Source organism: Protopterus annectens, chromosome 10.part0, assembly GCF_019279795.1.
Source record: "Protopterus annectens isolate FY-2018-M chromosome 10.part0, PAN1.0, whole genome shotgun sequence".
Classification (NCBI taxonomy): domain Eukaryota; kingdom Metazoa; phylum Chordata; order Ceratodontiformes; family Protopteridae; genus Protopterus; species Protopterus annectens.
This window is the reverse complement of record NC_056744.1, coordinates 1,438,185,569-1,438,206,923: the sequence shown is the minus strand read 5'-3', so window position 1 is coordinate 1,438,206,923 and position 21,355 is coordinate 1,438,185,569. Positions and strand designations below refer to the sequence as shown.

Below are 21,355 nucleotides of genomic sequence, written 5' to 3'. Positions count from 1 at the left end.
TTCCATATTGGCCTCGACAAGTCTGTTCCCCTTTCTCTGGCCTCACCTGCTAGATCATTCGTGGATCCTCAATCCATCCCCAACGGTGATCTCCCATCTGCAGGGTCTGACTCACCCCATTCTAACAACCCTGAAACTAACAGCTTGGTTTCTCCACTTCCAATGATTGTCAGGCAGGAAAACCTCTCGTCCCCTGTTTGCAATATTCTTATTACATCTCATAAATCGTCCACCAGACTAATCTACCATAATAAATGGAAAAGGTTCTATCTATGGGCAGCGAATAAACAATTAGACCCCTTGTCAGCCCCAGTTTCGGTGGTTTTGAATTATTTGTCACATCTTTTCCACTTTGGGGTGTCTGCCTCTACTATTTGTGTGCATTTAGCTGCCATCTCAGATTTCCACATTGGTTTTCAGGATTCTTCACTTGTTACATAGACTCTGTCAAACTTTCTTGAAGGGGGTTATTCACCTAATACCTCCTTTTGGAGAACTGGTACAACCTTGGGATTTGGCATTGGTTCGGCAATCTCTAAACCCCCCCACCCCCTTGAACCTGCATCTACATGTGATGTGAAATATCTCTCTTGGAAAACTTTGTTTCTGATTGCTATCACATCGGCCAGATGCCTGTCAGAACTTCAAGTCTTGTGCATTAAACCTCACTACCTTATCTTCCATAAGGATAGGATATCACTGAGAACAAATTCTTCCTTTTTTACCAAAAATGGTATCCGAGCTGTCTGTCAACCAATCTTTTGATCTCTCGGATCTCCCAATGTTCTTTCCTAGACACTCTAACTAGGGAGAGTATTGCCTGCACTCCTTGGATGTTCATAGACAAGTATGTTTTTATCTGGTCAGAACAAAATCTACCCGTAAATCAGACCAACTGTTTCTGGCCTTTTATGGATCTAGACGAGGTCATCCTGTCTCAAAAGTTACATTGGCTTCAGAGTTGAGAAATTATATTACCTTTATCTACAACAAAAACATCACTTTGCCTTCACAGAGTGAAAGCACATTTTACAAAATCTATGGCAACTTCAGCAGCTTTCCATGCTAAGGCTTCCCTCAATGATATTTGCTCAGCTGTGACTTGGGCCAAACCTCATACCTTTATTCGTCATTACAAATTGGACTTGGCCTGCAGAGGTAGAGCTTCTTTTGGCTCCATGGTGCTCAGGAATGTCCTTCCGTGAGGGCCACAGGTAGCTGGGGGCTCTTTCCCATCAGTAAGGAATGAACGAAGATTAACAACATCAGGTGTAGAAGTTATGTCTTACCATAACATTCCATCTGTGTTGTTGATCTTTGTTCATTCATTACTTCCCACCCTCCATCCCCCATCCGGAGGTACCTGGTTGATCTCATATACTCCTTTATTGTAGGTCTGTTATGACCAGAGGTAACCTCTACTTTTATCCATCAACTTGCAAACTCGATCTGAGGTAACAGGGAGCAGAGCATTTTGGGTAGGACCTTGGCTCGAGAGTTTTTGGCTGATATGAGCTTGATATTTGGCCAGCTCCATTCCGAGGACGGAACCAATAACCCATCAGTAATGAATGAACGAAGATCAACAACACAGATGGAACGTTATGGTAAGACATAACTTCTTTTTTTCTCCCCTTCCAGTAATGGTTATTAAGTCCAGGTTGTCTTCACTAGTAATCCACTTTCTTCTTCTTCCCAGAGACCATTTACTAGGAGAGTTTACAAACGTAGATGGAAAAGATTTTCGATCTGGGCTTTCTAAAGGAATTTGGATCCCTTTTCAGCTCCTCTCTGTACAGTCTTAGATTTTCTGGCTTCCATTTTCCAGGTGGAGTCGGTTATTCTACCATTAAGATCCAGTTAGCTGCGCTTTCCAATTTTCATTTTGGAGAGAGACTTGCGACATTAGCTTCTTTTAGATTTACCAAAGTCCTCATGAGGGGCACGTTCTTGCTAACAACCCCCCCCCCCCCCCACAGGACACTACATCCCATTGGGATATAACTATGTACTTCAGGTCATGACCCAGCCTCCCTTTGAACCTGACACCAGGGTGTACATAAAATTTTTAGCTTGGAAAATAATTTTTCTAGTGGAATAACTAACTTCAGCATGCAGAGTTTGAGAGGTCCTGTCCTGCAAGCCACCTGACATAATTTTCCATAACGATAGGGTGTCCCTCAAAACCAGTCTATCTTTTATCCCCAAAGTAATGTCTGACTTCATTGAACCAGTGCATGACTCTTCCAGTTTTCTTTCATAATTTCTCCATTAAAGAGTAATATATGCTGCATTTGCTGGATGTGCATCAACAACTTAATTTCTGTTTATCGTACCAAATCCTTCAGGAAGACAGATGAGCTATATATATCCTTTTCTAGCTAAGACTGGCCAAAGAATTTTCAAAGTTTCCTTAGCTAGGTGGCTTTCAGATTGTAGATGTTCTTCGTGTTTCACTGTTGCAGCCATTACATTTGGGTTATCTGCCTGCAAGTAGCCCTCAGCCGGCCTGAATATCAACGTATTTGGTCTGGCGTCGGATGTTGTCTCCTCTTCCTTTACATCAGGTCGTCAGGGGTATAAAGCATGCAGCTGATGCCATTACATCAGTCTTTCTTGCCGTGCGGTGCCCAAAGCAGGAGCAAGTTCGCAAGTGCCGGTCAACTGACTCCTGAAATTTTCGTTTTTGAGTTTCAGAACCGAAATCTTCTAAACAGCTAAGTACCCCATTGGGGATATTTTTCTTGCTGTAAACCGATGTCAGTAAAAGTTAACAATTGTATTATCTGTGAAAAGCAAATACCTCATAAAGATTTTCATTCGTACTGCATTCCTTGGCTAGGCCCAGACCACGACGTCCCTCGCTGTCGGTTTTGTGCCATATTCAATTCTCTAACTATTCGTCGTCTGTTCATTTTTGCATCAAACTATTTTGGTACTCTGTTTAATTATCCAGAAATGGCTTCAATAAGCCATCTGGCTACCGACATTCCGAAAAAACATAAAGATAAAGACAGAGACCGACCGCATAGGTCCAAAGTGCAGATGACTCTTCTGTTAAGCTAGTCGCCAGTTCGCCGGTACTCAGTGATGTTCTTTCGCAGCCCCTGATACCTGCTACTTCAGATTCGCAGGCCGGTACTGAGACCCATTCGGAGTCCGATATGCCGCAAGATGCTTCTTCGACTGTGGAACCTGCGGATGTCTCTACCTTGGATGGGTCTGGAGCCGCTGTGCAGGCACACTGGCTTCTGAGGGTGTATTTAGGCCTATGGACTTGCATTTCAAACAGACGCCATCTTCTTCTTCAAGGCCTAAAACTTGACCCACGCCTAGAAAACCTACTTCCAAACCACATGGTCAGGCCTATATGCTTAAAAAACAAATAAGACTGGCCGAAGACCTTATTACTTTAATCAAGGGAAGCCAGCCTTCTTCCTCTAAGAGACCTAGAACTTATTTTCCTTCTGATTCTTCTGAGCAGGATTCTGAAATTTCTGATGTTTTTCGTGCTTCACTGTTGCAGTCATTACATTAGGGTTATCTGCTTGCATGTAGCCCTCAGTCGACCTGATTAACAAAGTCTTGGGTCCTACGTTGGTTGCTGTCCCTTCTTCCATGACGTCAGGTCGTCAAGGGTAAAAACATGCAACCGACACCATTACATCAGTCTTTCTTGCTGTGCGGTGACCGAAGCAGAAACAGTTTGCAAGTGCTGGTCGGCCGACTCCTGAAATTTTCGTTTTCGAGTTTCAGAACTGAAGTCTTCAACTAAAGCCAAGTACCCCGTTGGGGAAACTTTTTCTTGCACCTTTCCGATGTCAGTAAAAGTTAATAATTGTATTACTTGTGGAAAGCAAATACCTCATAAAGATTTTCATTCGTACTGTATTCCTAGCCTAGGCCCTGACCACGACGTATCTTGATGTCGGTTTTGTGCTTTAATCTGCGCACTATCCATCGTCTGTATATTTTTTGCCTCTAAATATTTTGGTTCTCGGTTTAATTATCCAGAAATGTCGTTGGTTAGCCATCAGACTACCGGGATTCCGAAAAAACACAAAGATAAAAACAGAGACAGGCCGCTGAGGTCCAAAACTGCCGACGACGCTTCTCCTAAGCCAGTCGCCAGTTCGCCGGTACTCAGTGAGGTGCTTTCACAGCCCTTGAAACCCGCTACTTTTGATTCACAGGCCTCTACTGATATCCATTCGGAGTCTGGTATGCCGCAAGATGCTTCAACTATGGAACCCGCGGATGTCTCTACCTTGGATGGGTCCGGAGCTGCTGTGCAGGCACCGGCTTTTGAGGGTGTATCCAGGCTTAGGACTTTCATATTAAACCGACGCCTCCTTCTTGACTTGGGCCTAAATCTCGAACCATGACTTAAAAAAACGATGCCCAGACCACATGCTCAGGCCTCTATGCCTAAAAAACAAATGATAAGAATGACTGAAGATCGAATAACTCTAATCAGGGGTAGCCAACCCCGCCCTTCTAAGAGGCCTAGCACTGAAGTTGATTATGAATCTTCTGATCAGGATCCTGTTTTTTCTGATTCTTCTGATGATCTGGATTTGCCCTCATCTACTTATGAATATTCTGATGCAGAGGACTCCATTCCCTCTGCTTCCCCTCCTGAGGATTTTTCTTTTGGGGAAACCTGACATACTCTAAGGGAGCATTTCCACTGGGAAAGCCAGGATTTTTCTGATTCAAAAAAAGAGGCTTAGGTATTTCCTTTCTCCTACCTCAGCATAGGCCTTTAGCTATTCCTCCTGTACTAGACATTGTTGATGCTTTTTCGGAATCTAGTTTGGCCCCTGATTCCTTGCCTCCTTCTCCCAGGAAATCTGACAGATACTACAGGGTTCCTGAGACCCACAAGTTCCTTTTTAAAAATCCTGTTGCAGATTCAGAGACTATTTCACAGGGGCCCAAGGGCATTAAGGCTTCTACTGATAAAAATCCTACCCCTTCTGATATAGACTCCAGGGCGATGGATAGATGGGGTAAGAAGGTTTACACTTCTGCAACCTTGGTCATTAGGGTTTTAAACTGCCAGTTTCATATGTTAAAGTATCAGCAACATGTGATTGGACTGCTTAAACAGAAAATGATGATTCTGGACTGTGTGGAGAATAGAGAATTACAGGATTTAATGCATTCTGTTAAACAAGTTGGAAAACCTACTTTACAGTATGGTTTTAATTCATTAGAGGCCTCTTGCAGGGTTGCTGTTTCTGGGTCTGTGCTCAGAAAGCATGCTTGGTTTAAGGAGCAATCTTTGCCTGATCATGTTGAAGCTAAATTGTTGGATGCTCCCTTAAATCAGGGCCTCCTGTTTGGCGACAAGGCTGAAGAAGTTCTCAAAAAGATGGAAGATAAAGCTAAATCTATGCAAACTGTCAGATTTCTTTCACATTCAGCCTCCTAGATTTAGCAGGCACTGGCCCTCTATAAGAATTTGTCCTTTCCAGCCCCTTCTAGGTCTTCTCAAGCCAAACTCAGACACAGCAAAAACCATAGGTTTCAGTCCCAGGGGACGCACAGGACTAAGCAGTGGGGGGGGGGCCTCCACTTCCAAATTTGGGAGTAATAAGACTCCCCCCTATGGTAAACTGTCTCAATGACTTCCTTTTAAAATTTCCAAGCACTTATCAACTGACTGCCCCTTTGGGGGGGGGAGGATTGCTCTTCATGCAAAGAATTGGGGACTCATTATCCAGGACAAATGGGTTTTAAATATAGTGCCCCAGGGATACAGATTTCACATCCACACGTTGCCAACACCAAGTAAGTGGCCGGACCTACCCCCAAATCAGTGGGCAGATGCCCGAAAATAAGTACTTTCTCTCTTAAGCATGGGGGCTATTCATCTGGTACCAGAAGAGGAAAAGGGACAAGGTTTCTACTCGAGACTTTTCCTGGTACCCAGAAAAGACGATTCATGGCACCCTATCCTGGACCTGTCTACTCCTAAACACCTTTTTGGAGATTCCAAAATTCAAGATGCTGACTCTTCATCAGTTAATTCCTATGCTAGGCAAAGATGCCTCGTTGGCAACACTAGATTTAAAAGAAGCATACCTGCACATCCCAATCAGGGAATCTCGCAGAAGATACCTATGCTTCAAAGCAGGCTACACGCACTATCAGTTCTCTGCACTGCCCTGTGGCTTATCTACTGCACCCAGGGTATTCACAAAGTGCCTAGCTCCAGTTATTGCATTTTGCAGGCAAAGAAATATTCAAATATACCCATACCTGGACGATTGTCTAATTCAGGCAGAAAGCCAAGACACACTTTTGAATCATCTGGCCTTTATTCACAGGGTTCTAACTTGTCTGGGGTACACCATAAACGAAAAGAAATCACACCTGGTACCCTGTCAACAAATTATATTCCTGGGAGCAAGCATGAATACAACTTCCCAGATGGCTTGTAAACATAAAAATAATAAAAAAACAGTCACCAGAGAAAAAAATCGATGGTCTTCCACTTTTAATACGCCAACAAACACAGAAATACCAAACGACTAAGTGCTTTAACCAGGCTACAAACCACTGGCTTCTTCATAGTCATTTGGTTTAACGTCCATAGTTCATTATATACAAACATTTAATTGCTTAATTGGTTACATCACCACTTAACCCAGTGGTTTAACTAACTTCAGTAATAACGCAATTCATGTCTTTTCACCTTTCCTACACCTAAAATTTAAAAACTAAAACACTATAATGTTAGAAGGAATTTTTTGTTGTTCATATCACAGTTAAAACTGACTTGAAACAGTCATGTTATTTTAAAAAAAACATACAAATTTATAGGCAAAATGTTCAACTTATTACTACTATGGTAAGGGTATCTGAATTACAGGCCCTTATGGCAGTGGAGCCTTTCATCATCTTTCATGCAGACAGGGTGTCCCTCAGAATCAGTCCATCTTTCATGCCCAATATGGTATCTAGTGTGGCTCTTAATCAGTATATTCATTTGCCAACCTTCTTTCCCAATCCACAGAACAAAGGGGAATGGATACTGCATTCCTTAGATGTGCACAGACTACTTAGATTCTACTTGGACAGGACTAAACCTCAAAGGAAATCTGAACAACTGCTGGTGGCATTTGCTGCAGGGGCAGAGGGGAAGGCTATTTCAAAGCAAACCGTTTCTAAATGGATAGGCCATTGCATTCATCTCTGCTACAAGCACCATGGAAAACCTATCCCCCCGGGGATCAGACCTCACTCCACCAGGGCTGCATCTGTCTCTACAGCCTTTCTCAGAGGTGTCCCTACCAGGGACATCCTAGAAGCTGCTACCTGGAGTTCTGTACATACTTTCACCAAACATTATCATTTGTCAATTTTCTCTAAATCCAGAGCTGGCTTTGCCACTGCAGTCTTGCAGGGCCTTATAGTCTGTCCTAATGCTATCTAAATTCCTCCTTCCAACCATAGCTTTGGGAGTCTACCCAAATGTAGTGACTGCAACAGTGAAACACTAAGAACATAGTACAGTTGTGTACCGTTACCATAAATGTAGATGTTAGAGTGTATTCACTGTTGCAGATGTTCATCGTGTTTCACTGTTGCAGTCATTACGCTTGGGTCATCCTGCTGGCAGGCTACCTGCAGTCGGCCTGAATTCCAAAGTCTAGGTCCTGCGTCGGTTGCTGTCGCCTTTTCCCTGATGTCAGTGCGCCAGGGGTATAAAGGTTGCAGCTGACGCCTGAGATTTTCAAAAACGAATTTCAGATCCGAAGTCTTCATTAAAGCTAAGTACCCCGTTGGGGAAACTTTTTTTTTCTTGCTCCAGACCGATGTCAGAAAAAGTTAACAATTGTATTTTTTGTGGGAAGCAAATACCTCATAAGGATTTTCATTCTTACTGTATTCCTTGCCTAGGCCCTGATCACAATGTTGCTAGCTGTCGGTTTTGTGCTAGATTTAACCAACGCACTATTAAGCGTCGGTACGATATTGCTTTTCATTACTTTGGCCGAAGATTCAATTATATAATCCCGTCGGAACAGCCAACGACCGGAGTTTCTAAAAAACGCAAGGAAAAAGAACCGAGGTCCAAAACCGACAACAAGGCCCCCACTAAGCCAGTCGCCAGTTCTCAGTGAGGCGCTTTCGCAGCCCCTGACACTCGCTACTTCAGAGCCTCAGGCCGTTGACGACTCCCATGTGGAGCCAGCTAGGCCTCTGGATACTCAAGGTATTGGACACTCGGAAACTATTTCCTCAGATGGGTCCGGAGCCGCTGAGCAAGCATCTTCTGAGGGTGTTTTCAGACCTACACAGTTATATGTAAAGCCAACTTCAGCTTCCAAAGCAAAGACTAAAGCAGTTCTAAAGACAAAGAAACAAGTACAGCATTCTCCTGGAAGACTTCCATACCTAAAGAACAGATGCTCAAAATGGCCGAAGACCTAATTACCTTGATCAGGGGTTCCCATCCCCTTCCTGACAAGAGGCCTAGGCAAGAGACAGAATATGAATCTTCAGATCAGGTTTCCATTTTCTCTGACTCGTCGTCTGAACAGCATTACTCTCTTCCTCCTTATGAGGATTCTGATGCTGAAGAATCTATCCTGTCAGCCTCTCCTCCTGAGGATTATTCTTTTGGGGAAACCCTGCATACCATGAGGGAGCACTTCCACTGGGAGAGCCAAGATACTCAGAATCTAAATAAAGGTTTAGAGATTTTCTTTTACTACCTCAGCACAGCCTCTTGCTGTTCCTCCTGTATTAGACATTGTAGATGATATATTTTCAGAGCCCGGCCTTTCTCTTGACTCTTTACCTCCTGCCCCTGTTAAACCAGACAGATACTACAGGGTTCCAGATTCACATAAATTTCTTTATAAAACTCCTGCAGCTGACCCAAAACCTATTTCTCAGGGTCCCAAAGGGGTCAAGGCTTCTACTGCAAAAAACCCTAGTGCAAAAAACCCTATACCCTCTGATAGGGATTCAAGGGCACTAGACAGATGGGGAAAAAGGTTTACACTTCTGCTACTTTGGCTGTGAGGGCCTTAAATTGTCAATTTCATATGCTTAAATATCGGCAATACTTAATGTCACTGCTAAAACAGAAAATGTTGTCAAATTGTGATTGTGCAGAAAATAAGGAATTGCAGGATTTATTGCATGCAACTGAACAAGTGGGAAAGCATACATTGCAATGTGGTTTTGATTCTTTGGAGGCCTCTTGCAGGGCTGCAGTCACGGGTTCTGTCATTAGGAGGCATGCTTGGTTAAAAGAACAGAATCTGTCTGATCATGTTAAAGCAAAATTATTAGATGCTCCATTACAGCATGATACCTTATTTGGTGTTAAAGCAGAGGAGGTGTTGAAGAAAATGGAGGACAAAGCGAAATTTATGCAAACAGTAAAGATTTCTTACAGGTACAGCCACCTAGATTTAGCAGGAACTGGCCTACAAAGAACTGGTCCTTTCCAGTGTCAGACAGGCCACAAAGAGGCAGATACAGACGCCCCAGAGGCAGATCCCAGCCCCAGGGCTCATACAGGCCTAAACAGTGGGGCGCTTCTACCTCCAAAAGCGGAGAAAACAAATCACAGCCATACAGGAAACAGTCCCAGTGACTTTCCTCTGCAAGCACCAAGGACTTATCTTTTGGCAGCCCCCTTAGGGGGAAAACTAGCACTTTTTTCTCAAAATTGGCACATGATAACCCAGGTCAAATGGGTCTTGAATATAGTGTCCCAGGGCTACAGGTTCCACTTTCACACCCTGCCAAGGGCAAAAGGTATGCCAGACCTGCCACATAATGGGCAGAGGCACAAAAAACAAGTTTCATCCCTCATGGACATGAGGGCCATTCAGCAAGTACCACAGCAAGAGCAGGGACAAGGATTTTACTCGAGGCTTTTCTTGGTACCCAGAAAGGACAAAGCTTGGAGACCAATACTGGACCTGTCTATGTACATTTCTGAACGTCCCAAAATTCAAAATGTTGACTCTGCAGCAGCTACTGCCCATGCTGGGCAAGAAGGGTTGGCTTGTAACTTTGGACCTAAAAGAGGCATACATACATATCCCAATCAGACAATCTTGCAGAAGATACCTCCGATTCATAGCTGGCTCAATGCACTACCCTTTGGCTTATCTACTGCGCCCAGGGTCTTCACAAAATGCCTGGCACCAGTAATTGCATTTGCAGACAAAGAAGAATTCAAATATATCCTTACTTGGACGATTTCCTAATTCAAACAGAGAACAAAGACATTCTACTAAAGCATCTGGCATTTGTAAAAAGATTATTAATTTGCCTAGGGTACACAGTAAATGAAAAGAAATCAAAACTAGTACCCTCTCAAGAGGTAATATTCCTAGGTGCAAGCTTAAATACAACTGCCCAGATGGCTTGTCTCACGCCAGACAAACAAAGGCAACTGAATTCTTACTTCAAAATGTTGGCAACAAAGACCCAGTTATATGCAAGAAAAATTCTGCAGGCTTTGGGCTTCATGACATCCTGCATTCTACTAATTCCATATGAGGAAACTAGAATGGTATCTAAAAAGTGTTTGGACTCAACATTGTCACAGCCTGGAAACATTAATTACCCTCATTCCTTGCCTGCAACAGGAGTTTCGATGGTGGGCACAGGCCTGTCACCACAGCAAGGGGCAGCCTTTCACTTTACCCACTGCCAGGCAGACAATAACAACAGATGCATCAGATTATGCCTGGGGGGCCCACATGGCAGGAACATGTATTCACGGCACTTGGCCCACAAGCCAGATGCATCTTCATATTAATCTAAAAGAAATGCTGGCTGTCCAGAATGCCCTGATAGCTTTCAAGGATCTGCCTCATCCAGGACAACTGCTGATAAAGACAGACAATACTACAGTCATGTGGTACATAAACAAGCAGGGAGGTACGCATTCCTACCCCCTCTGCAGACAAGCCATGATTTTGTGGAACACAGCACTGACTTATCAAGTACACCTGCAAGCACAATTCCTGCCAGGAAAGACCAATACTCTGGCAGACGAACTAAGCAGAAACGTCATGGATCCTCACGAGTGGAAACTGGATCCACAAATCTTCCGCATACTAACAAGGAAATGGGGATGCCCAGACATAGATCTATTTGCCTCCCCTCACAACTGTCAGCTACAGAGATTCTGCACAAGGACTTATCACAAGCAAGCATGGAAGGTGGATGCTCCATCATTCATCTGGAAAAACCTTACAGTATATGCCTTTCCTCCACTACCTCTCCTCCCCAAGGTACTCCTAAAGGTCAGACAAGAGAAGCCAAAAATGATTCTGATTGCCCCAGCCTGGCCCCGCCAGCACTGGTACCCAACCTAAAGAGCTTGTCTCAAGGCCCAGCCTGGACATTGCCTCAAATTCCTCATTTACTGACCCAACAGAACAATCAGATACTGCACAGCCAACTCAAAACCCTAAATCTGGCTGCATGGCGGATAATGTAACCATTCGGAACACACCTCTCTCCAAAGCAGTTATGGATGTTACTCTGTAGGCCAGGAGGCCTAGCACCAGAAAATCATATGCAGAAAAGTGGAAGAGATTCTGTGCTTGGAACCAGGCACAAGGAATTGACATGCTTGTACCAAATATTCCTTAGATTTTACAATACCTAACTGAGATGTTGGACAAAGGCCTATCCTTTTCATCGATTAAAATTCATGCCTCTGCCATATCAGCTCATTACAATACGGACCCACCTATTTTTTCACATCCACTACTAAAGCAGTACCTCAGAGGGGCCAAAAACATAAGACCCCCAAGAAGAGCACCAATACCTGCATGGGACCTCAATTTTGTCTTGGAAAATCTCACACTGCCTCCTTTTGAGCCAGCCAATACAGCTGAGATAAAATTCTTATGGAAAACAGCTCTGCTCTTAGCAATAACTTCAGCAAGAAGAGTCTCTGAGTTACAGGCACTAATGGCGGTTGAACCTTTTATAATTTTCCATCTGGACAGGGTTTCTCTGAGGACAAACCCAACATTTATGCCTAAGGTAGTGTCCAGTGTGGCTCTTAATCAAACAATTCATTTGCCTACCTTTTATCCAAACCCACAGAATAAGGGGGAGAGACTTCTACATTCTTTGGACATACACAGACAGCTACGCTTCTACTTGGACAAAACTAAAGCTTTCAGAAAATCTGAGCAACTCTTAGTGGCATATGCTGCAGGATCTCAAGGAAAAGCTATCTCAAAGCAGACTATTTCCAAATGGATAGCCCACTGCATTCATTTCTGCTATTCTCAACATGGCAAATCAGTGCCCAAGGGCATCAGGCCACACTCAACCAGAGCAGCAGCTACTTCAGCAGCCTTCCTCAGAGGAGTACCAACTAAGGCCTTTTTGGAGGCTGCAACTTGCACTTCAGTACACACTTTTACAAAGCACTGCCACTTGCCTCTTTACTCTAAATCCAGAGCGGGCTTCCCCACTGCAGTTCTGCAGGGCCACATAGCCTCTCCTAATTCTATTTAGGCCCAGCCACCCAACCTCAGCTTTGGGATTCAACCCAAGTGTAATGACTGCAACAGTGAAACACGAACATAGTACAGTTGTGCACCTACCATAAATGTAGATGTTAGAGTCTATTCACTGTTGCAGTCCAGGTTACCCACCCACCATCCCCCTTTCTTTGCTGGGACATATCTATACTTCTCTGTACTATACAACCTATGTGGTGTATTTGCTTGTAGATGAAGATTGTGTTATTTTAGTGCATGCTTTCTTATTGGCATAATTTTTTAGCCTATCCTTCTGGGGGTACCTGACAATCTGGGGCAAGAAAAACTGAAGAAAATGGTGTTGACTGCATCTTTTATACCCCTGGCGCACTGATGTCAGGGAAGAGGTGACCGCAACAGATGCCAGACCAGGACTTTGGAATTTAGCTGACTGCGGGTAGCCTACCAGCAGGATAACCCAAGTGTAATGACTGCAACAGTGAATGCACTCGAACATCTACATTTATGGTAGGTACACAACTGTACGTTCTCTGCACGTCCCTTTGTCTTATCTACTTCGCCCAGGGTATTCACAAAGTACCTAGCTCCAGTCATTGCATTTTGCAGGCAAGGAAATATTCAAATATACCCATACCTGCACGATTGTTTAATTCGGGCAGAAAGCCATGACTTGCTAATAAGTCATCTGGCATTTGTAAAGAAACTGCTAACCTCACTGGGGTACACCATAAACGAAAAGAAATCTCATCTAGTACCATGCCAACAAATTGTATTCCTGGGAGCAAGCTTGAACACAACTTCCCAGATGGCTTACCTCACACCAGAGAAACTAGTTTGACAGCCTACTTCAAACTACTGGCCACAAGGACCCAGCTGTCTGCAAGGAAAATCCTGTAAGCCCTGGGGTTCATGGCCTCTTGCATCCTACTAATTCCATATGCAAGACTGCATATGAAGAAACTACAATGCTATCTAAAAAGCCTATGGTGTCAACAATCTCAGGACCTGGAATCAATGATTCCTATCATTCCTTGTATAAAGAGAGAATTCCTTTGGTTGGCAGAGGCCTGCTACCACAACAAGGGACTGCCATTCACTCTACCCCCTGCTGCCCAAACCCTAACAGACACATCAGACTATGCATGGGGGGCTAACTTGGCAGGGCAGTGCATTTAGGGCAAATGGAACCCGAGTCAAATGCACCTGCATATCAATCGGAAAGAAATGTTAGGTGTACAGAATTCTCCAGCCTTCAAGGACCACATTCTTCCAGGAAAATTATTGGTAAAGACAGACAACACCATTGTTATGTGGTACATAAACAAGCAGGGGGGAACCCACTCGTACCCTCTCTGCAGACTAGCCATGGCTCTGTGGAACACTGCCTTGAGCTACACAGTGCACCTACAAGCTCATTTCCTGACTGGCAAACTAAATTCACTGGCAGACGAACTAAGCTAAAATCTCCTGGACCCTCATGAGTGGAAACTGGAGCCAAAGATATTCAACATTTTGAGAAACAAATGGAACCCAGAGATAGACCTGTTTGCCTCCCCTTACAACTACCAATTGTACAAATTCTGCACATGGACTCCCCACAGACAAGCTTGGAAAGTGGATGCCCTGTCCTTCACCTGGGAAAGCCTCTCAGTTTATGCCTTTCCCCCTCGGCCTCTCCTCTAGAAAGTTCTACTAAAGATCAAACAGGACAAACCAGGGACAATACTGATTGCTCCAGATTGGCCATGCAAGCACTGATTCCCCCTCTTGCACAGTAAGTCACTGCTGGAACCATGGCACCTGCCTCAGACACCTTCCCTGCTGTCCCAGCAGGAGGACCAGATTCTGCACCCCCAGCTTCAAACACGGACGGAATCTTGCAGCCTGGCTAATTACCTGAACTCTCCAATAGCATCCCTCAGTAAACAGGCGCTGGATGTCATTCTGGAGGCTAGGAGGCCTAGTACTAGAAAATCCTGTGCTGAAAAGTGGAAAAGATACTGTTCCTGGAGCCAGACACAGGGAATGGGTGCAACAGTGCCCAGCTTACTGCATATTCTTTAATATTTAACAGAGATGCTCCACAAGGGCCTTTCTTTCTCATCAATTAAAATTCATGCCTCAGCCATTTCAGCTCATAATACTGAGCCACCACTCTTCTCTCACCCCCTGCTGAAACAATTCCTCAGAGGAGCCAAAAATTTCAGACCACCCAGGAGAGCCCGTACCCCAGCCTGGGACCTTAATTTTGTATTGGAAAAGATCACTCTACCTCCTTTTGAGCCAGCTGCTACTGCAGAGTTGATATTCCTTTCTTGGAAAACAGCCTTCCTTCTAGCCATCACTTCAGCAGAAGTGTGTCTGAATTACAGGCCCTTATGGCAGTGGAGCCCTTCATCATCTTCCATGCAGACAGGGTGCCCCTCGGGACCAACCCTTCCTTTATGCCCAAGGTGGTATCCAGTGTGGCCCTTAATCAGTCCATGCATTTGCCAACCTTCTTTCCTAATCCACAGAACAAAGGAGAAGGAATTCTGCATTCTTTGGACGTGCACAGCCAACGTGGATTGTATTCGGACAGGACTAAGCCTCTCAGAAAAGCTGAAAAACTGTTGGTTACCTTTGCTGCAGGGGCAGAGGGGAAGGCCATTTCAAAGCAAACCACTTCTGAGTGTATCGGCCATTGCATTCTTTTCTGCTATAAGCACCATGGAAAACCTACCTCACAGGGGATAAGATCTCTCTCCACCAGGGCTGCATCTACTTTTACAGCCTTTCTCAGAGGTGTCCCTAGCAGGGACATCTAGAAGCTGCTACCTGGAGCTCTGTACATGCCTTCACCAAGCATTACCACTTGTCTAGTTTTTCTAAATCCAGAGCTGGTTTTGCCACTGCATTTTTGCAGGGCTTAATAGCTGCTCCTAATGCTCTCTAACTGCCTCCTCCCTTCCTTAGCTTTGGAAATTTACCCAAATGTAATGACTGCAACAGTGAAACATGAAGAACATAGTACAGTTGTGTACACTTACCATAAATGTAGATGTTGGAGTGTATTCACTGTTGCAGTCCTGGTTACCCTCCCTCCAGCCCCCTGACTTCTTTTGGCTATACCTTTCTTCTTTAAGTGTATTTGCTTTTTGTCGGAGGTGTAACCTTATATATAATTGCTTGGCACCTGACATCTAGGGCAAGCAAAACTGAAGTAATGGCGTCGGCTGCATGCTTTTTACCTCTGACGACCTGACATCATGGAAGAAGAGACAGCATCTGACGCAGGACCCAAGACTTTGATATTCAGGCTGGCTGAGGGCTACCTGCAGGCAGATAACCTAAATGTAATGACTGCGACAGTGAATACACTCGAACATCTACATTTATTGTAAGTGTACACAACTGTACTTTCAAATGTATACAAAGCAAAAAGCTTGCCCCTATCCAGTCTGGTCAGGGCTTATTTAACCAAGTCTGTGTCAACTTTCTCAGCCTTCTTTTCCAGGGCCTCAATTGATGACATTTTGTGCGACAGCCACTTGGTCCAATGTTTACACATTTTTTTACTCATTATAAGCTGAATCTGATCTCCAGGACTAGGGTGGCCTTTAGTACAGCTGTTCTATGGAATATCTTTCCATGACACCACTCTGACTGTGTCCCACCTGTTGAGCAGATGGAAGAGACATCAAGTAGGAATGTACTTAACATAACGATAGATCTGTGTTGCCTGCTTCCGTCATTCCTAGACTTCCCACCCTCTTTCCCCTTTTCATTTTATGGAAGATAATACCATTGGTTTCTGGTATGACAGTATGGTCTGGTTCTTGAGTAATATCTTGCACACTTTCATCTCCAAAGCAACATCCCTTTAAGGGTTTCAGTTGTATCTGTTTGGGCGGCCATGGTGGTGCACCAGTTAGTGTTGTCGCCTCCCAGCAAGAGGTTTTCTGGTTCAATCCTCGGCTGGGGTGCCTTCAGTGCGGAGTCTGCATGTCCTCCCTGTGGTCAAGTGGGTTTCCTCCCACATCCTAAAAGGCATGCTGTAGGTGGATTGGACACTCTAAATTAGCCCTAGGTGTGCGTGTGTGCCTTCCATGGAAGGTTGGGTGCTGGGCTGGCAACTCAACACCATAAAAACTCTACTGCCAATCATGAGCGGACAGGTGATCTGCTGTGTTGACCTCTAACTGGGAAAAGCCGAAAGAAGAAGAAGAAGCTGTACTATGTGTCTGTATTTGCTCTGTCTGGGGTTTCAGGCTAACTGATCTGAGGTAGTGCCGGGCACAGGAAGGGATTATGAGCAAGGGGAGAGGGGCCTGAGCTATGTATGCTAAAGATGAGTGGTCGAGGTTTGATCTTAAGACCCCATCCATTGCAGGATGGAAGAAAACAACTCCGTTCTGTCCTTCTGGTAAGAACATAGCTTTCTTTTGTGCCAGTAAATGACAGAACACCACCAGTACTGAAATAAGAATAAACAGCACTTGAGGGCAGCACTCTAGTTGAAGAAGAGTTATTGCAGGAGAGGAGAGAGAGAAAATGCACTGGCTGTTAGAATTTTATACCTGGAAACAATCAGAAGTAGAGTTGTTATCCTGTTCAGAATACTGGAAAATATGAATTCTTAAACTGTTTTGCACAAAAATGTACTCGTAAGGTTTCTGTATTGTGTTCTGTTTTGCTACCCACACTCCTGGTTTGAACAACTTTGTTCTCAGCTGTACTTAGTTTCAGCATGAAATAGACACTAACTAGTTAATCTACTTGCATTTGCAGATGGTTGTCTATTTTTTTCTTTTTTACAGTCAATGAATACATAATAGTATGAAATTACATAGGTCTTATGGGTAGTAATATTATGTAGTGTTTGTGTTGCAGTAACTTTCAGAGCTTATAAATATATAAAAAGCTAGGAGCAGTCTGCATTAAATAGATTATGTTACTGTACTGTGCTAATTAACTCCACGTCTAGCAGCCTTTAGAAACCCCTATTCTCACATTACAGGCAACTAAAATCCCCATGGTTACAATGAAGTATTTTCTTTTGTGCTTCTAAGTGACTGACATATGTTTACAATCACTTGAGCAAGCTTCGGCTTTGCACTTTTGTTGCAAGTTCTTTTTTTTCATATATAACTTCAAACAAACCTGTTGTTTTTTTTTCCAGAGTACTATTAAAGAGGCTGGAAAGGCATTTGATTCAGAAACCTTGTGAACTATGGTAGGACACTGATCTTCTGGTAAATCTCTGGTAAGTGAGGGAAAGCATAGACATCCAGGATTTTAAGGACTTGAGTAGCTGATTACACTACAGACGGAGTCTATGGGCTGTGTTCCGCAGCTGAAGTAGCATTTTTTTTGCGCCCAGTCATTTGAAGTGGTCTTTCTGATAATGATGTATCTTAATGGCTCAAGGTGTTTTATCAGTAAGCATGCGTGAAGAGGAACAGTCTTTTCATGTCCGTTACAGGTAAGAGCAAATTTTTCTTTTTGCTTGTAGAAAAGGTAGTCTAGAGGACTGAATGTGCAATAGGAAAATTTAAATCAGTGTAGTTGTTTCATTAGTAATTTGACATCCCTTGTTTTGGTAGTGTTGCACTTCTAAGGAGCTTTATTTTGTTTAAGCACCTCTATTCTTGCAAGCCAGTATTTGTAATTGCATAATTTTAGGTAATACCGGCATCTAGAAGGATTTCATCAAAAGGGCTTCTTTTACATAACGCATTATGCAATGTATTAAATGAAAATAAAAAAATTCAGATATCCAACTGAAGTTTTTTTTATTTTTATTTTTTGTACAAGACTAAAGTGCTTACCATGCTATTTATTCTAATAAAAGACATTTTGTTTAGTTTTGCTCAGCTGGGTGTACATTTTTTTTTTCTCTTTGTTAATTGTAAATATGCAAAGTAATGTTTTAAGAAGTTAGTGGAAACAAAGTTAATGATCTAATAAAAAGAGGTTAATCTAAAGTACCATAACATGTTACAGAAGATGTTCTTCGTGTTTCATAGTTGCAGTCATTACATTGGGGTAATCTGCTGGCAGGTTGCCCTCAGTCGGCCTGATTAACAAAGTCTTGAGTCCTGCGTCGGATGCTGTCCCTTCTTCCATGACGTCAGGGGTATTAAACATGCAGCCAACGCCATTACATCAGTCTTTCTTGCTGTGTGGTGTCCGAAATAAGTTCGCAAGTGCCGGTAGGCCGACTCCTGAAATTTTTGTTTTCGAGTTTCAGAACCGAAGTCTTCAGCTGAAAAGCTAAGTACCCCATTGGGGAAACTTTTTCTTGCTCCTTACCGATGTCAGTAAAAGTTAATAATTGCATTACTTGTAGGAAGCAAATATCTCATAAGGATTTCCATTTGTACTGTATTCCTTGCCTAGGCCCTGACCACGACTTACCTTGATGTCGGTTTTGTGCTTTATTTGATCAGCGCACTATCCATCGTTGGTACATTTTTGCTTCTAAATATTTCAGTTCTCTGTTTAATTATCCAGAAATGACATTGGTTAGCCATCCGACTACCGGAATACCGAAAAAACGCGAAGAACAAGAGACAGGCCGTTGAGGTCCAAAACTGCCGACAACGCTTCTCCTAAGCCAGTCGCCAGTTCACCGGTACTCAGTGAGGCGCTTTCGCAGCCCCTGATACCCGCTACTTTAGATTCGCAGGCCTCTACTGAGACCCATTCGAAGTCCGGTATGCCGCTAGATGCTTCACCTATGGAACCCGCGGATATCTCTACCTTGGATGGGTCCGGAGCCACTGTGCAGGCACCGGCTTCTGAGGGTGTATTCAGGCCTACAGATTTGTATATTAAACTGACACTATCTTCAATATTAAGACCAAAATCTCGATCTATGTCTAAAAGAACGATGCCTAGGCCACATGTTCAGGCCACTATGCCTAAAAAAAAACAAATGATCAAAATGGCTGAAGATTTAATTACTCTAATCGGGGGTAGTCAACCCCCCCTTCCAAGAGGCCTAAACCTGACCTTGACTGTGAATCCTCTGAACAGGACTCTGTTTCTTTTGAATCTTCTAATGAACAGGATTTGTCCATTCCTACTTATGAGGACTGTGATGCAGAGGATTCCATTCCTTCTGCCTCTCCCCCTGAGGATTTCTCTTTTGGAGAAACTACATACCTTAAGGGAGCATTTCCACTTGAAAAGTCAGGATTTTTCTGAATCCAAAAAGAGGCTTAGGGATTTCCTTCTTCCTCAGCATAGGCCTTTGGCTATACATCCTGTACTAGACATTGTTGATGTGTTTTCAGAATCTTGTATGGCCCCTGATTCCCTGCCTCCGGTCCCTCGTAAGCCAGACAGATACGACAGGGTTCCTGACTCCCACAAATTCCTTTTCAAAAATTCGGTTGCGAACCCTGAAACCATTTCTCAGGAGCCCAAGGGCATTAAGGCTTGTACTGCTAAAAATCCTACCCCTTCTGATAGAGACTCCAGGGCAATGGATAGATGGGGTAGAAAGGTTTATACTTCGGCAACCTTGCAATCAGGGCTTTAAACTGTCAATTCCATATGCTAAAATACCAATAGCATATCATGGGACTGCTTAAACAAAAAATTATGTTGATTTCTGACTGTGTGGAAATTAAGGAATTACAGGATTTACTGCATTCAGCTGAACAAGTTGGGAAACATACTTTGCAATGTGGTTTTGATTCTTTAGAGGCCTCTTGCAGGGCTGCTGTTACTGGGTCTGTGCTGTTACTGGGTCTGTGCTTAAAAGGCATGCTTGGCTTAAGGAGCAATCTCTGCCTGATCATGTTAAAGCAAAATTGTTGGATCCTCCTTTGCAGCAGGACCGTCTGTTTGGATAATAAGGCTGAAGAAGTTCTAAAAAGATGGAAGATAAAGCTAAATCTATACAAACTGTAAAAGGTTTCTTAGAAGTACAACCTTCAAGATTTAGTAGGCACTGGCTTATTAAGAACTGGTCCTTTCCATTTCCTTCCAGAGCCACTCAAGCCAAAGCCAGACATTCCAAAAGCACAAGGTTTCAGTCCCAAGGGAGTTTCAGAACTAAGCAGTGGGGTGCCTACACTTCCAAATCTGGAAATAGCAAGACACCTCCCTATGGTACACAGTCTCAATGACTTTCTTTTAAAATTACCAAGCACTTAACTCTTAGCCGCCCCTTTGGGGGGAAAACTGGCTCTTCGTGCAAGAAACTGGCAACTTATAACCCAGGATAAATGGGTTTTAAATATAGTGTCCCAGGGATACAGATTTAATTTCCACACGTTGCCAACTGCAAACGGATTGCCAGACGTGCCCCCAAATCAGTGGGCAGAGGCTCAGAAACAAGTACTTTCCCTCCTAAACATGGGGGCAATTCATCTAGTACCAGAAGAGGAAAAGGTACAAGGATGTTCATCGTGTTACACTGCTGCAGTCATCATAGTTTGGTTATCCTGCCGTCAGGCGGTCCTGCAGTCGGCCAGAGTTCCAAAGTCTTGGTCTGGCGTCGGTTGCTGTCGCTTCTTCCCTGACGTCAGTGTGCCAGGGGTATATAAGAGGCATCAGATGCCATTTTCTTCAGTCTTTCTTGCCGCGCGGTGCCCGAAGCAGAAGCAGTTCGCAAGTGCTGGTCGGCCGACTCCTGAGATTTTCAAATTGAATTTCACACCGTAGTCTTCAGTAAAGCTAAGTACCCCATTGGGGAACCTTTTCTTGCCTCAGTCCGATGTCAGAAAAAGTTAACAATTGCATTTCTTGTGGGAAGCAAATACCTCATAAGGACTTTCATTCTTATTGTATTCCTTGCCTAGGCCCAGACCACGACGTCACAGGTTGTCTGTTTTATGCTAGGTTTAATA

General features: G+C 43.7%; 1 protein-coding gene across 3 annotated transcripts in view; it reads left to right on the top strand.

The window, feature by feature from the left end:
* Nucleotides 1-17,603: 17,603 nt before the first annotated feature.
* The window catches only part of GPSM2 (G protein signaling modulator 2), a 1,691,855-nt gene continuing 1,688,103 nt past the window's right edge, over nucleotides 17,604-21,355 (top strand). For 2 of the 3 annotated variants that reach the window (XM_044086064.1, XM_044086062.1), the window contains exon 1: nucleotides 17,604-17,976. In XM_044086064.1, coding sequence (XP_043941999.1) covers nucleotides 17,912-17,976 — 65 coding nt within the window. In that variant the 5' untranslated portion in view covers nucleotides 17,604-17,911. The remainder of the gene's footprint in view (nucleotides 17,977-21,355) is intronic. The other variant, XM_044086063.1, reaches the window with a different exon arrangement.